The 16770-nt window shown below is 43.6% G+C and overlaps 1 protein-coding gene across 4 annotated transcripts in view; it reads right to left on the bottom strand.

Annotated features, from left to right (window-relative positions):
• rab27b (RAB27B, member RAS oncogene family) overlaps nt 1-16770 on the bottom strand; it is a 66864-nt gene that overhangs the window by 15047 nt on the left and 35047 nt on the right. For 2 of the 4 annotated variants that reach the window (XM_076986363.1, XM_076986365.1), the window contains exons 2-3: nt 4513-4603; nt 1963-2060 (exon numbers count right to left, since the gene is read on the bottom strand). The exons of the other annotated variants lie outside the window; for them this stretch is intronic. Coding sequence is in view for 1 of the 2 variants with exons in the window: in XM_076986365.1 (XP_076842480.1) it covers nt 1963-1964 (2 nt within the window). In the remaining variant the exon portion in view is untranslated. The remainder of the gene's footprint in view (nt 1-1962; nt 2061-4512; nt 4604-16770) is intronic. 4 annotated transcript variants of the gene reach the window in all.

Below are 16770 nucleotides of genomic sequence, written 5' to 3'. Positions count from 1 at the left end.
ATGAAATGTACGAGGTTACGAAGTTACTTAGCGCTAAGAACGTTTTGGGAAACTCACCCCTGATCAGTTTCTGAACGGTGCCTGTAGCATTTCACGTGCGACACTTTTTACTGTCAGCCGGTGTTGTGGGGCATTCCGACAACCCTCGTTTATCCGCATAAAGACGCTACAGATTATATTGTCGATTTATGTTTCTATACATAAATAAGAGCTAGGTTTTAATTATCCATCACAGCAAACTGCATTATCTATGTCCAAAGCCACACTGGCTCAAGGGTGTTAATTATTTTAAATAAAATACACACTGGCTATACCGAAGTTCACCTCGGACCACGACATCGCAGTATTACAGCAGTATTATGTCTAAATATCTAGTTAGGACAAAACTAGAGTGCTCAGTGAACTAAGTTATAATCACTGTAACTCCGGAATATCATCTGTAGCGTCTTTATGCGTGTGCAAACGAGGGAACTCGGAATTCGCCACAACACGTTCGTTTGAAAAAAATTCTCCGTCGTGCCTGCTGCTTGCATGTTTTAAATGAAATTGAGCATTGAGTATTATTACCGATTACAAAACGCAACAGGCTCTCAACAAGATGTGCGATGCGGTGACATGTCAGTCATCTGGGGGGGCACTTGGGGTGGCCAATCAGAATTCAGGGGGGTCCAGTGCCACCCCGGCCCCTGCTTTGGCTCCGCCTATGTCTGTACGTGTGTGTGCATGAGCTGCAGCACAACCAATCAAATGGGGGGTTGGCGAACGTAAGTTTTTACCGGGCGGGGTGTAAAATGGACACAAATTAAGTATTATATCGCGATCGATCGATCGCCAGGGGTTGGTGCCAGAGCGAACTAGTAACTCATTGAATCATAGATGTGGATCAGAGGTAAATAAACTAGATTTTTTTCCGGCGTGAGAAATCGGACGTGTGGCGTGAGAGCGTGTGAAGACGGTCAAATGCGTGTGTCTCACGCTCAATGCGTGTGTCTCACGCTCAATGCGTGAGAGTTGGCAACCCTGGGTTCTGTATCTGAACTCGGGGAAGAGAGCCTCTCTCTGTCACCATCATAATATCCAGTTCTATCTCAGCATGGATTGTGTATTTGAAGACATCTACGTCGAGAAAAAAATATATTGACAAAAGTGGAGCGAGTTTTCAGCTATGGGGACATCATTCATCGTGCACAAATGACATACAGACTTTTGGCCAGGAAATGCAATGCAGAATAGTTTACTGAAATGTCTAAAGTTGCAGATTCCTGTTAATTGTTCAGTTCTTATATTTGTTTGTCTTGTGTCACTCACACATGTTCTCCAATAAACCAGATAAGAGAAGAGAGGGAAAATGCTGTTATGGTTCTTTGTATTGTACTGTGAAAATATCAGCACTTTTTATTTGAACATGGAGTTCTACTTATGACTTTTTCACAGAATATTTATTTCTGGAAAATTGTAGTTTAAAGTATGAATATTTTTGCAACTAAGTTTAACAAATTGAACTGTGCAATAAAGAGGTGTAATTTTAATTTTTTTTAATACTTCGTGTTTTCAGTTGCACACGTTTTATCAAGATTTGAGGAGAATACAGATTTTAAAAAGAACACGTCTATTATTTACATTTAAAATATACCTGCAACATTGGTAAAAAAAAAAAAAAAAGACTCGAAAGGACTTGAAATTCCAAGTTTCAGACTTGGGACTTGACTTGACTGATGCCTGTCTTGACTCGAGACTTGACTTGACTTGAGTGTCTTTGCTTGAGACTTGACTCGGGACTTGAGGTATAAAGACTTGGACTTACTTGAGACTTGCAAAACACTGACTTGGTCCCACCTCTGGTATTACTGTACATATAGTACTGTTCTCTTACGGGAGCGTGATGAGGTATTACTGTACACATAGTACTGTTCTCTTACGGAAGCGTGATGAGTTGTTGCTGTGTGATTGTGCTGTTCTCACATGATTCTGGGCGGTGCCTGACGTGTCCACAGCTACAAAAGGCTTCCTGGAAGTGTGGACGGCAGGAGAGAGTGGCAGGCTCTCCTCGTTTGTTCTCCCTGTTTGGGATGATTTTGATATACTTCAGCTAACCGGTGTTGTTAGACTGCCCCTGTTTCTGTATGTGGTGGACTGTGTCTTTGTCTTTGTGTAGTTGTATGTTAGTTATGTAGTGTTCTCTCTTATTTTTGGTGTTGTTGTTAGTTATGATTTAAAGAAGATGCTTGGCACCAGGGGGGTATTCCAAGAAGCGAGGTTAACAAACTCTAAACTTAACCCTGAACTCGGAGTTGTCTTACCCCGATCTGACATACTCAGAGTTTTCGGTTCCAAAACGGCAGATCGGCGTTAAAGTAATCAGGGTCGCTCAACTCTGAGTAGGTCGACCCAGACAGAAGCGCGTTCACGCGTAACTATGAAAGGCATTCTTAATGGAACGCAGATAAATAGGATTTATCATGGACTTAAACGTGAAAATCAGCCGAACATCGTATTTCACACCACTGTAGCGTGAAGTATTAATGACTGCGTATGCAGAATATTTAGATATTATTAAACGTAAATGTAATACTGCGGTAGCTGCTAGAGAAAGGCAGTCAGCATGTCAAAAAATTGCCAACAGAGTTAATGTGTGAGTGAAAATGATATTTTTATATTTAGCAGAAGGGTGCGATTATATTATTATTTTCTCCACCTTTATAATACTGTATTGAGTTTTTAAATATTTTTTTATTGAACACTTACTAATTCCAGGTCTAATCTGAGTGGTGTGAAACACACATGGCATCAGATAAAAATGAAGTATAAGAATATTGTACAAAGTGGTATGGCTGTACATAACTATATCTTATTCTTAAAATATATTATAAAATATATTTATTTACAGGAAAAATGAAATAATGAAACATAACAGTGAATTTGACTGTAATGTATATTAAAAGGTTACAGGGTGGATGGTGGGGTGGGTGGTGGTGCATGATTTAATGTGGAAAGCAGTGATTGCAGATGGAGTCTCTGACAACTCCACCATCTCTGTTGTCACCCACATGCATGTAAGGTTCCTCGTCTGTGGGCATGTCAGAGATGGTAGGCTGTCGCTCTTCCTGGATGGTTGCAATGTTGTGTAATACCACATATGCCATTATTATGTGGCACGCCCTATCAGGGGTTACTCTGAGCCCCTTCAGGCACTGGAACCTGGCCTCGAGGATTCCTAGGGTCATTTAAATTCTTGCCCTGGTTTTGCTGTGGGCCTGATTGTAGCGGGACTGTGGTCCAGGTGCAGGATCTGAATAGGGAGTCATAAGGTAGGCCTATAGGACAGGCAGGGATACCCTCTGTCTCCATGAAGGAGGCCGTCATGTCCTATAATCACACTAGGGTTTGCAATGATTTAACTATTACACTGCATGTGAACAACTAGCAAAACTACCGCAGGCCTACTCTGTTCAGATTTGTTGTACAGTGTGGAATCATACACGGATCCTGGCCATCTGGCTTCAACATTTGTGACGAGGTGGGAAGCATCACATATGATCTTGATGGGAAGAACGGTCAGTTACAATAGCTACGTTATTTTTGTTACCATTAAAGATAAGTATTCATTAAGGATTATAAAGGTTAGTACCTGTACATTAATGCTATGGATGAATTTTCATGTTCTAATGGTGCTGGAATAGGTAGCATATGTAGGTTCCATCAATACAGCCAATCACTCTAGGAAATCCTTAAAATGTAAATGGAATGAAGTTCGTTATATATTGCCTCTCCTTTGCTTAATTTCTTTATTGTCCGTGTGAATTAAAGACAAACCAATGATGCTGTGGAATTTCTCTTTGATGTACATAACTGGCTTAAGCCCAGGAAACACCACAAAACCGGGCACTAGTCATTTTAATGCCGGACATAGTTTTCAGACAGACCGACATACAGTAGCTTTGCTGACAGATTCCGCATCTCCTACACTATAAAGAAAACTTCCACTAGCAAAAAACGAAGACCGATATATAACAATCTGGAGAGAATTTAGGGCTGATCCGCGATGTGTAATATTAGAAATGTTATTATAATAATAAAGTTATTGATGTAAGTAATGGATTGTGCTGAAAACGAGAACGTTCATTAAAAAAATAATCCGAAAATGATAGTAGGCCTATGTCTATTCGGGGTTTTATAAGGCGTTCCCGACGAAGAACTCAGCGAATAAACTGAGTTTCAATATCCACATGATCTTCGAGGAAAAGACACGTCATGATGACGTGTTTGTAACTCTGGGTCAGGTCCAAGTTAACCTGCCAGCGAGCAGGTTAGCTTCAGAGCATAAGTTGCTATAGTAACTGACTCCGGTTCTCTCTAAGCTCGGTTTCTGGAACGGAAAACCTCGAGTTTCCGTGAACTCTGAGTTAACTTACCCGGGTTTTCTCGCTTAACCCGCTTCTTGGAATACCCCCCTGGTAGGCCGCTGTTTGTTTTGTAGTTTGGTTTTCTTTTCCCGTTTTCAGCGTGGCCTACCTGAAGTCAGTTGGTGCCAAGCTCATGCTTGTAACATCTTGCATATTTGTCCTCCAATCACTCCATCATTTATTTTCTGTTACCATCTGACCTAGACCGGGCGGTAACAGTTCATTAAACCTTTAATGAAATATGCAGCTTGTTGCAACAAACAATTATTAAAATAAGTAAACAATGCAAAAATAAATACATTAATAAAGAAATTATTTTTTTTAGGTTTTTCTTTCTTTCATTTGTCTCTGGCATCAAACATAGCTACATTTAAATCAAATTAAGTAGGTACCTGAAACCAGTGTTGTATAAAGTATTCGAGACCCATACTTGAGTAAAAGTACAAGTACTCTATCAAAACATTTACTTGAGTAGAAGTTGAAGTGTTCTTTAAAAACTTTACTTAAGTAGAAGTACAGAAGTATTCAGCATTTTTTGTACTTGAGTATTGCAAGTAGTTTAGTTTAAAATTTATTACTCAAGTACTGAAAGTAAAAAGTACAAGTATTGTGTTTTGAATTAATTAAAGAAAGCCATCAAAGTTTGATTATCAATTGTTTTTATATATCACTTACAAATCAAAGATGTCAAAGATCACAAATACAAGTGTTCTGTATGTACTTAAAAAACTGGTGTTAACACTTCGTACACAAAAAACAGATAACCTATGTCCCGCTACGTTGTAGGTTTGACGCAAAAGTACAAATTCGCCATAATTTAGCTGAGAAAACGAGGTGTATTTTGGACGTAAAATCCATCCGTTGGATTCTAAGGGTGAGCTTACTGCCCTGCGTTTACCCCCAATAAATGCCCTTACCCTATAAAAACACTACACTATAAAATGGGCACATGATTAGTCAGCACGTCGCCTTTATTGCCAGCTAATGTTAAGTGAATTCTGCAGCACGCTATGAACATAATTAGGTTAGTTAGCTAAGATATCTAACCTAACCAGTGCTTACTGCGCTCTTCTGCTGTTACCAAACATGGTACCATCTCTTTTAATGAGATAAAAAGCGAATTATTTGGAATAATTTCGAATATATGTGTATTTGTATAAATATGTAAATGAAGCTGAAGGTGCTGGAAAATACTGAAAATGGACCTTCAAAGTTCCGTACAAGTGCATGAATTCCACCTTGTAACTTCACACGCACAAAAATCGAGAGGTGCACGACCTCGCGACGCGACTGTGCGCGTGGTTAACGCGCATGGGCAGAGCCACCGCGATTGCGTCATTTTTGCCGCGCGGACCCTTGCCGCAGTAACAGTGTGTTAAGTGAACCTAGATTACGAAGCTCAAGTGTTCAGTGAAGGCAGCAGCAGAGTTAACGAGACGCAACCGGAGCATGCGCAGTTTTCATAAGACAGCCTGATCGCTTGACCCGGTGACAGCGCCAGCTAACATGTATATAATTGTAACGAGTAACTATACAGCACGTAAAAAATATATCGGAGTAAAAGTATTAAACTGATGGAAAATATGTAGTGAAGTAAAAGTGGAAGTAGGAGAAAAAAATAATACTCCAGTAAAGTACAGATACAGCATTTTAGTACTTAAGTACAGTAGCGAAGTAGTTCTACTTCGTTACTATACAACTCTGCCTGAAACTAAGGAATTATTCACAAAAATAAAGTTTTGGTCTCACTGACGTTACAGAAAACACACGAATGCGTGCTAAGGCTAATGAAACAAATCGCCATCACTAATGTTAACATTTACAGCTACTACGATAAGTAAGTACAACAAAGTTAACGCACTGTTTATGGTAACTTTAGCAGCTAACTAGCAGTTTAGATGACAGAGATGACGGTCCCTCTTCATCATTGTCACAATCAGCCACAACATGTCAGGTGCTCGTACATTGCAGTTGTGCTGCCGTGGAAGGAAAGTTCTGCCTTGCAGATACTACACACGCGTTTCGGAACCCGGCTACGGAAAATTATCCAACACTTTTGAGTTCCGGGTAGCCATTATACCAGTCTGTATATATTATACCAGTCTACCCTGGTTTCCACTACTGTGCATGTGCGTCAAGGACAGAAAGGCAGACGCAGCAGAAAAAAAAACGACGCATCGACTATTAAATTAGTCGTCGATTATTTTAATAGTCGACATAATCGTGACTCGTCGACTAATTATGGCAGCCCTATTTGCTACTTGTGCGAAGTTTTTGTACCCAAATCTTATTATGAATGTTGGAACAGACGCGAGCGTCCCCACCGGCGCTGCCAGGATCGCGATGGTTTGCAGCGCGCATTTGTGTCACGTAAAGCTCGGTTTATACTTGACGCGTCACGACTGGCGTGAGGGTCCGCGCGCCGAAAACGTTATGTCAGCGGGAAGTGAAAAGCATACAGATAGGCGGAGAAGAGATTGTCAAATGAAACACAAAAGAACATCACAAATAAAAGATTTTTCACGAGTCTCAAATCACGAGTCTAAGTCGAGTCTGAAGTCTTTTGAATGCAAGTCTAAGTCGAGTCTGAAGTCACTGTATATGCGACTTAAGTGCGACTTGAGTCTGAGTCCCAAACTCGAGTCACCATCTCTGACACACACACACACACACACACACACACATTAACACACACACACGCACATGAACACACACACATTAACACACACACACACATTAACACACACACGCATATTAACACACACACACACCCACACACACACATTAACACACACACACACACACACATATTAACACACACACACACACACACACATTAACACACACACACACGCACATTCGATACTATGGCTGCTGACCTTAAGACGTAACTCAATAAACAGAAACGATGTACTGAAAGAATCGTTTGACATTTAAACACAGTTTCTGTCTGACTGTCTTCACAGTCTTGCTCGTTTAAAGTAATCAGGCCTTGGCATTTTGACCACTTTACATTCACTTATGATTTCAGCAGCCATCTTTACCTCAGCCGTCTTTAGGCCTACCTCAGCCATCTTTACCTCATGTGCCTATGGCCTTTAATCCAAACCTTGAGACTTAACATTTAATCCTAACCCTTTAACCCTAATCATTTAGACCTAAACCTTTTGTCCTAACCCTGTTGGGTTACAAGATCTTACAGTTTTGTTAACATGCGTTTCCCAATACTTGTGATACATTGTCAAAACTCTAAATACAGCAACACATTGACCTCATACAAATAGTCAAATAGTTCGTTTTTTTCAACTGTTTACACACATTTTCCAAGATCTGTGTCTATTTTTCAAAACTCTACACACAAAACTCACAATTGCTCACACAAAATGCAAAATGTCTCAAATTTCCAGCAAAATGACACACAACATTCAAAATGCCATAAACACATCTCAAAAGCAAGCACTGACATCACATTGCCAACACCTTTGTCATAATATGACATTTTGGATTCATCATGTACACACTGTTGATCAAAACCTAAAGCTCTTCTTTCATTCATGGGATTCTATGTTATACAAAAGTGCAGAGAGAAGAGAACACACATAAACAGTTTTCAAACCCAAAATATTTATTTTTTCCAAATAATTTGCTGTTGTTAATATAATATTTGTACAGTGCAGAAAAAAAAATCCAACCACCACATGAAGTTGGACAGACACCAAACACATGTCTGAAAAAGCTGGGGGGTGTTGACTGTGGTGAGGGTATGGGCTGGGGGTGTTGGCTGTGGTGAGGGTATGGGGGGGGTGTTGACTGTGGTGAGGGTATGGGCTAAGGGGTGTTGCCTGTGGTGAGGGTATGGGCTGGGGGTGTTGGCTGTGGTGAGGGTATGGGGAGGTGTTGGCTGTGGTGAGGGTATGGGCTGGGGGTGTTGACTGTGGTGAGGGTATGGGCTAAGGGGTGTTGCCTGTGGTGAGGGTATGGGGGGGGTGTTGGCTGTGGTGAGGGTATGGGCTGGGGGTGTTGGCTGTGGTGAGGGTATGGGGAGGTGTTGGCTGTGGTGAGGGTATGGGCTGGGGGGTGTTGGCTGTGGTGAGGGTATGGGCTAAGGGGTGTTGGCTGTGGTAAGGGTATGGGCTGGGGGGTGTTGGCTGTGGTGAGGGTATGGGGGGTGTTGGCTGTGGTGAGGGTATGGGCTGGGGGGTGTTGGCTGTGGTGAGGGTATGGGGGGGTGTTGAATGTGGTGAGGGTATGGGCTAAGGGGTGTTGCCTGTGGTGAGGGTATGGGGGGGTGTTGGCTGTGGTGAGGGTATGGGCTGGGGGTGTTGGCTGTGGTGAGGGTATGGGGAGGTGTTGGCTGTGGTGAGGGTATGGGCTGGGGGGTGTTGGCTGTGGTGAGGGTATGGGCTGGGGGGTGTTGGCTGTGGTGAGGGTATGGGCTAAGGGGTGTTGGCTGTGGTAAACGTATGGGCTGGGGGGTGTTGGCTGTGGTGAGGGTATGGGTTGGGGGGTGTTGGCTGTGGTGAGGGTATGGGCTGGGGGGTGTTGGCTGTGGTGAGGGTATGGGCTAAGGGGTGTTGCCTGTGGTGAGGGTATGGGGGGGTGTTGGCTGTGGTGAGGGTATGGGCTGGGGGTGTTGGCTGTGGTGAGGGTATGGGGAGGTGTTGGCTGTGGTGAGGGTATGGGCTGGGGGGTGTTGGCTGTGGTGAGGGTATGGGGGGGTGTTGGCTGTGGTGAGAGTATGGGCTGGGGGGTGTTGGCTGTGGTGAGGGTATGGGCTGAGGGGTGTTGGCTGTGGTGAGGGTATGGGCTAAGGGGTGTTGGCTGTGGTGAGGGTATGGGCTGGGGGGTGTTGGCTGTGGTGAGGGTATGGGGGGGTGTTGGCTGTGGTGAGGGTATGGGAGGTGTTGGCTGTGGTGAGGGTATGGGCTGGGGGGTGTTGGCTGTGGTGAGGGTATGGATTGGGGGGTGTTGGCTGTGGTGAGGGTATGGGCTGGGGGGTGTTGGCTGTGGTGAGGGTATGGGGGGTGTTGGCTGTGGTGAGGGTATGGATTGGGGGGTGTTGGCTGTGGTGAGGGTATGGGCTGGGGGTGTTGGCTGTGGTGAGGATATGGGCTGGGGGGTGTTGGCTGTGGTGAGGGTATAGATTGGGGGGTGTTGGCTGTGGTGAGGGTATGGGCTGGGGGGTGTTGGCTGTGGTGAGGGTATGGGGGTGTTGGCTGTGGTGAGGGTATGGGGGTGTTGGCTGTGGTGAGGGTATGGGGGGGTGTTGGCTGTGGTGAGGGTATGGGCTGGGGTGTTGGCTGTGGTGAGGGTATGGGGGGGTGTTGGCTGTTGTGAGGGTATGGATTGGGGGGTGTTGGCTGTGGTGAGGGTATGGGGGGGTGTTGTCTGTGGTGAGGGTATGGGTTGGGGGGTGTTGGCTGTGGTGAGGGTATGGGGGGGGTGTTGATTGTGGTGAGGGTATGGGGGTGTTGACTGTGGTGAGGGTATGGGTTGGGGGGTGTTGGCTGTGGTGAGGGTATGGGCTGGGGGGTGTTGGCTGTGGTGAAGGTATGGGCTGGGGGGTGTTGGCTGTGGTGAAGGTATGGATTGGAGGGTGTTGGCTGTGGTGAGGGTATGGGCTGGGGGGTGTTGGCTGTGGAAAAGATTTAGTGTGTAAACAGTTGAAAAAAACTGTAATATTGTGTTCAAAAGCGCATTTTCTTAACTAAATAACAACTCTGCATTTTACAACGCAAACAAAGTTTTCTCTTCATACACCAACTTTGTTAAAACACAGCAAACCTGGTTCAGTATCCAATCATTCTTTCAAACACTAGCACAGATTCTCTAATCAAGATGAACATAGTCAATCACTGCACAACCACTGTAAAAAAACTAACATTTGATGGCAATACAGAAACAGTATTACATGTAATATTTTACTCTCTCCCAGCAAACAACAGACATTTTACAGTAACATCTGTTGTTTTCTTAGTCAGTTCATTTTTACTGTAATCTGCTTCATTTGGACTTTTTTTTCAAATGTGTGCATTTTTGGCAACATACTGTCTACACCAGGGGTCGGCAACCTATGGCACGCGGGCCACCGTTGGCACGTGGAGGTATAATCACTGGCACGTGACACGCTGGACCAGCATCAGCAAAAAAAAATTAGTAATTAAAAATCTCAGACAGAGAGCACGATCCTCCAATCGAAATCGCTCCTGAGGCGTTTATACTTGGCAATCGATTGCGATATAATATAGTTGCGATATATTTGTGTCCATTTACACCCCCGCTTACATTCCCCCCCCCAACCCCCCACCCCCCATTGTCCCATCACAAATGTCCTCATATTTCCTCCCACCTGTTCCCTTTCTGCTTCTGGAACCAGTTGTTGGTAGAGTTCATTCAAAAACAAAAGAAGGAGGTCACTGTTATAGGGACCAAGGACCAAACCAGCACTTGAGATTGCAGGACAAATTGTTATATTTGCTCCTCTCTGACCCGGTACATTACTGTACTTCAGTTTATTTCATTTATCTATATGTGCAAAAAATATGTATTACAGTAATAGCTTTTCAGCTGCCTTTGTTTTTGCAGAACTTTGCATTTTATACAGTACTTAAGGTTTTGAACCTTAGGTTTTCATTGTTGACATGCTGTGTGCAAGCAATTGTAAATAAGGCAAAAATGATCCAGAATTATGTTATTGGATAACCTTGTTTGTATAGAAAATTTAAGCATTATAAAAACATGTAAAATGACTGCATTTTGTGCCATAACAGTATAGTAAAATAGTATAATAGTATAGCCACTGAAAACTGATATAGTTGCGATATATTTGTGTCCATTTACACCCCTGCTAACACCCCCCCCCCCCCCCCCCCCCCCCCGACTCTACCAACAACTGGTTCCAGAAGCAGAAAGGGAACAGGTGGGAGGAAACATGAGGACATTTGTGATGGGACAATGTAGCATTCTGTCATTCTGAAGACTGATGTTGTGTTCAATGTGTTTAGAGTTTTGAAAATGTGACTACAGATTGGACAAACACATTTTAGAATTCGTCAAAAACTGTAATAACCGAGTTACTTCACATATGACAGATTATCATGTTGACTGTTACAAAACTCCTTAAGCCTGGTTCACACTACACGACTTTTCAGTCGTCAGGTTTTTGTGCCGTTCACACTACACGACTGGTTGTGCTGTAATCGCGAGTCTTTAGTTGTTGTGGCTTTCACACTACATGACTGATCGGCGACGTGGGCTCACGAATTACATGACTGGGGAATCGCCGACTCATCTGGCTGCCGTCCAAAAACACGAGAACATGAAAACGAAACACTCGCGAGAACCAGCAACACCACGTAGAAGAGAAAAAAAACTATGTACATGTACTCCACATTATCGTTATTTTTTTTACCGTTTAAACACTCCATAGTCCCAAGTTGCCAGAATTATTTCATCTCTCCGTTGCAGTGAACATAGATATAGTCAATCGCACTATTTCTCCAGTGCTGTCACAATAACTTAAACACAGTGTTGCAGTAAAGTTGTAAGAAAGGTGAGGATTTTGTGTGTTTGCTGGGTTACTGCTTTGAAAGCATTCTTGAAAGTTTTTTTACATTCTTTAGAGATATATTCAGCGGTGCCGCGGTTCTCTCTCCGCGTTCCCATTGGCTGTAGCTAGACGCTGTTCCCATTGGCTGTAGCTAGACGCTGTTCCCATTGGCTGTAGCTAGACGCTGTTCCCATTGGCTGTAGCTAGACGCTGTTCCCATTGGCTGTAGCTAGACGCTGTTCCCATTGGCTGTAGCTAGACGCTGTTCCCATTGGCTGTAGCTAGACGCTGCTACCGACGCTCAGTTGCCGACTGGGCTAGATATTAAACATGCTAGATATCTGCCGGTCGTCTGCGACGAGTCGGCGACCAGTCGGCGACGGCTCGGCGAGCGTCTTTCAGCAGTTCACACTACACGACTGAGCGAGCGACGAGTGATCGCCGATTTGCCTCCGACCACAGTTTCTGTCGCCGATCAGTCGGCGACTGAAAAACCAGCCTAAAATCATGTAGTGTGAACCGGGCTTTAGCGATGGAAAGAATACAGCACTGCATAAGAGACCAGCACCCCATGATGTCATCAGCACCTCATGATGTCACCAGCACCTCATTATGTCACCAGCACCACAAGCCAATGATGTCACCAGCACCTCATGATGTCACCAGCACCACAAGCCAATGATGTCACCAGCACCTCATGACGTCACCAGCACCACGTACTAATGATGTCACCAGCACCACGTACTAATGATGTCACCAGCACCTGGTCACAGCCCTTAAGGTGGCAATCCTTAAATTAAGGGGTGATAAGGTTAAACTATTCACCATTGTATTTTACCCACAAAGCTCTAAACACAGTTTTCAGCAACACATCTGGCCTCAAGCATCCAGTCAGTTACAGTTTTTCTCAGTCGGTTTGGTTCATTTCTCAGATCAGAATTGAAATTCTCAAAACAGTTCATTCAGTCTCCACATCTCCTTGTCACTTGTGCACATCATAATTGAATTTCTCCTTGTGTTTAACATTTTCCAAATGCATTTGTACATATTGCAAATGGACATGGACAGTTGTCTGTTGTTTTTTACATTATGTGTTGCTTATGTCATGTTTATCAAAATGTGTTGTATGGATTGGCTGTTGAATTGTCTTACCCTCCCAAACATTTAGTCTTTAGGTCATCGCCTAGGTCATTATATGCAAAAGTGCTGAACATGTTGTCATAATCTCTACGGCATCATTTTACATTTATTTAGTTAATTTTTGTGTTACATTTTGGTAATTTATCCTAATTTGATTACATTGTTTTCAAGTGAACATTCAGTTACAGTAAGAAAGGGAATTGGTGAAGGCTTAGATCAACCAATGGTCTCAACCACAGGTCAGAGGTGCGTCTCATGAACCTTTACTGTAATTGGCAAACATTTATAGACGCTAAACACGGCAGTATCACAAAGTCTCATAATGGAAAGACAAGGCCATGTATAGGGTGAACAGCCAATAAGAGGAGTAAGACTGTATGGTGTAGAGGGGTAAGACTATATGGTGTAGATGGGTAAGACTGTGTGATGTAAGGCTGAGGGGACAAAACAGTGAAATACAGTAAGGACAACAATTGTGGACCATGTTTTACATGTAAGTCATGGTCTCACAATGGCTGAAGCTGGTTGCTGGGTGCAGCCGAATATTGGAAGATCAACTGTGTCTTCAATCGTTCAAACATTTCATAGAGAAAACATGTATGTACTATGTAAACATGCATGTATTCAGAAATGTGCTCTCTGCTGTAATGCTGCACATTGACACTTTCTGACATGTTATTCTTTTTTTTTTTTTGCATTTTTGCATTCTTATACCATATAGGATATCAAGACTAGCTCATAATGGTAGCAGAGGTTCAATTTTCACACAGCAAGAGGAGGCTGTATGTGCTCAGGTTGTTTTGAATGTGTAGAATAAGATTCTAATTTTGCAGTTTTTCCAGTCAGTTGTCTGTCTTTTCTGAATTTCAGTCAGTGTTTTTGTCAACAAATTGCAGTGCGAACAATACCGTCAAACAATATTGCTGTACAAATTTGATTCCAGTCCAATTTCTTGCTATCAGTCTCCCACATACAGTCATGTGTAACTTTGTGTTCCATCTAAGTGTGTATGTGTGTACCATGTATTTGATATACCACAGAATGTGCAGCGTTCTTGAAATCAAAAGCTTAGCTAGTTTCCATCAGAATATACAGTCTACAATGACTGTGACATATAGTTGCACTGACAACATGACTAAGTATTTTGACTGCCTTGTTCATAGGCAATGGCACACAGACTAGATATTCTGATGGCACTGACAAATCAACTGACCTAAATATTTGATTTTGGGGCAAAAACAAAGAATTTTGAGTGAAGTACGTGATTTTGCCGGTATTTCATTGAGTTTTGCTGTTTGCACTAACTGTTTTGAGAAATGCACTAGTTGTGATGCCAATGTAAAGCATGATGTGAGAAATGAACCAAACTGACTGGGAAAAACTGTAAATCAACTGAAAATGTGACTACTAAAGATGTTTGTTGGGACGAAACGTCTCTCAGGCAGACGAAACATCTCTTGGGGACATGACACTTCTCTTGTGCAGAGAACTCATTTCTCAAAAAGATCTCAGACATGTCTTGGGTTAATCACATCTATCTATTAGCTTGTAGCTGTTGAAGTAGCTAGTGCAGCAGGGAGAGACAGACAGGTAGAGATGGGGACAGACAGGTAAAGATGGGGACAGACAGGTAGAGATGGGGAGAGACAGGTAGAGATGGAGACAGACAGGTAGAGATGGGGACAAACAGGTAGAGATGGGGAGAGACAGGTAGAGATGGGGACAAACAGGTAGAGATGGGGAGAGACAGGTAGAGATAGGGAGAGACAGGTAGAGATGGAGACAGACAGGTAGAGATGGGGAGAGACAGGTAGAGATGGGGAGAGACAGGTAGAGATGGAGACAGACAGGTAGAGATGGAGACAGACAGGTAGAGATGGGGAGAGACAGGTAGAGATGGGGAGAGACAGGTAGAGATGGGGACAAACAGGTAGAGATGGGGAGAGACAGGTAGAGATGGGGAGAGACAGGTAGAGATGGAGACAGACAGGTAGAGATGGGGAGAGACAGGTAGAGATGGGGAGAGACAGGTAGAGATGGGGAGAGACAGGTAGAGATGGGGAGAGACAGGTAAAGATGGGGACAGACAGGTAGAGATGGGGAGAGACAGGTAGAGATGGGGAGAGACAGGTAGAGATGGGGAGAGACAGGTAGAGATGAAGGGCACACACACACACACACACACACACACACACACACAGGTTGCCTGGGGACACAGTGGGTGTTAGATCACAGAAAGTCGGTTAAGAGGCGGTTATGTACATTTATCCAGTATGCTACAATACATCTACTAGCCCAATATGTAGACTGAAGGTGTACACTATGTGTACATAAGGTGCGTGACTTGGTATGCTTGTGTGTGTGTGTGTGTGTGTGTGTGTGTGTGTGTGTGTGTGTGTGTGTGTGTGTGTGTGTGAACACAAGAATTTACCCACACCTTAAAAAAACATAACATATTCAGTGGGTTATTGCAGTCTGAGCTCAAGAGAAAATTCAGTTCAAGTTCACATTAGAGTGTGGATAGAATGTCAATGGAATGTGGATCTGGTCCAAGGCACATCTCTCTCTCCTCTAATCCTAATCTCTCTCTCTTCTAATCCTAATCTCTCTCTCCCCTAACCCTAATCTCTCTCTCCTCTAACCCTAATCCTAACCCTAAAATCTCTTTCCTCTAATCCTTATCTCTCTCTCCTCTAACCATTATCCTAATCCTAATCTCTCTCTCCTCTAACCATTATCCTAATCCTAATCTCTCTCTCCTGTTCAGGTCTCTACAGCCCCTTGCTGATGTTTACCTGGAGCTGAGACCATTGCACTTGGTCAGAGTTCCAGCCAGGTTAGGGTTTTAACTGGTCAGAGTTCCAGCCGGGTTAGGGTTTTAACTGGTCAGAGTTCCAGCCACGTTAGGGTTTTAACTAGTCAGAATGCCAATCAGGTTAGGGTTTTAACTGGTCAGAGTTCCAGCCGGGTTAGGGTTTTAACTGGTCAGAGTTCCAGCCGGGTTAGGGTTTTAACTAGTCAGAGTTCCAGCCGGGTTAGGGTTTTAACTCCTAACACCTAACCCTAACCCCTAACACCTAACCCTTAACATAACACCTAACCTTAACCGTAACCCCTAACACCTAACCTGAACTGGAATGAAGTGGAAAGACATTCCAGTTCAGGCAACAAATAGCAGGAGGAAGTGGAGCAGCTCTGAACCTGTCTGTACCTGAACCTGTCTGTACCTGAACCTGTCTGTACCTGAACCTGTCTGTACCTGAACCTGTCTGTACCTGAACCTGTCTGTACCTGAACCTGTGTGTGTACCTGAACCTGTGTGTGTACCTGAACCTGTCTGTACCTGAACCTGTCTGTACCTGAACCTGTGTGTGTACCTGAACCTGTGTGTGTACCTGAACCTGTCTGTACCTGAACCTGTCTGTACCTGAACCTGTCTGTACCTGAACCTGTGTGTGTACCTGAACCTTTGTGTGTACCTGAACCTTTGTCTGTGTCTGAACCTGTATCTGTATCTGATCCGCGTCTTTCTCACCTTTGTCTGTATCTCTCCTGTGTCTGTATCTCACCTGCATCTGTATCTGTGCCTATCACTATGGAAACAATTATTTGCAAGCAGCCACATATCTTCACGTCAGCAAACCGTGAGAGAACGATCTGGTGTTAGATTACAGTAAT

Source organism: Brachyhypopomus gauderio, unplaced genomic scaffold (genome assembly GCF_052324685.1).
Source record: "Brachyhypopomus gauderio isolate BG-103 unplaced genomic scaffold, BGAUD_0.2 sc46, whole genome shotgun sequence".
Taxonomy (NCBI): Eukaryota; Metazoa; Chordata; class Actinopteri; order Gymnotiformes; family Hypopomidae; genus Brachyhypopomus; species Brachyhypopomus gauderio.
This window is presented reverse-complemented; position numbering and strand designations above follow the sequence as displayed.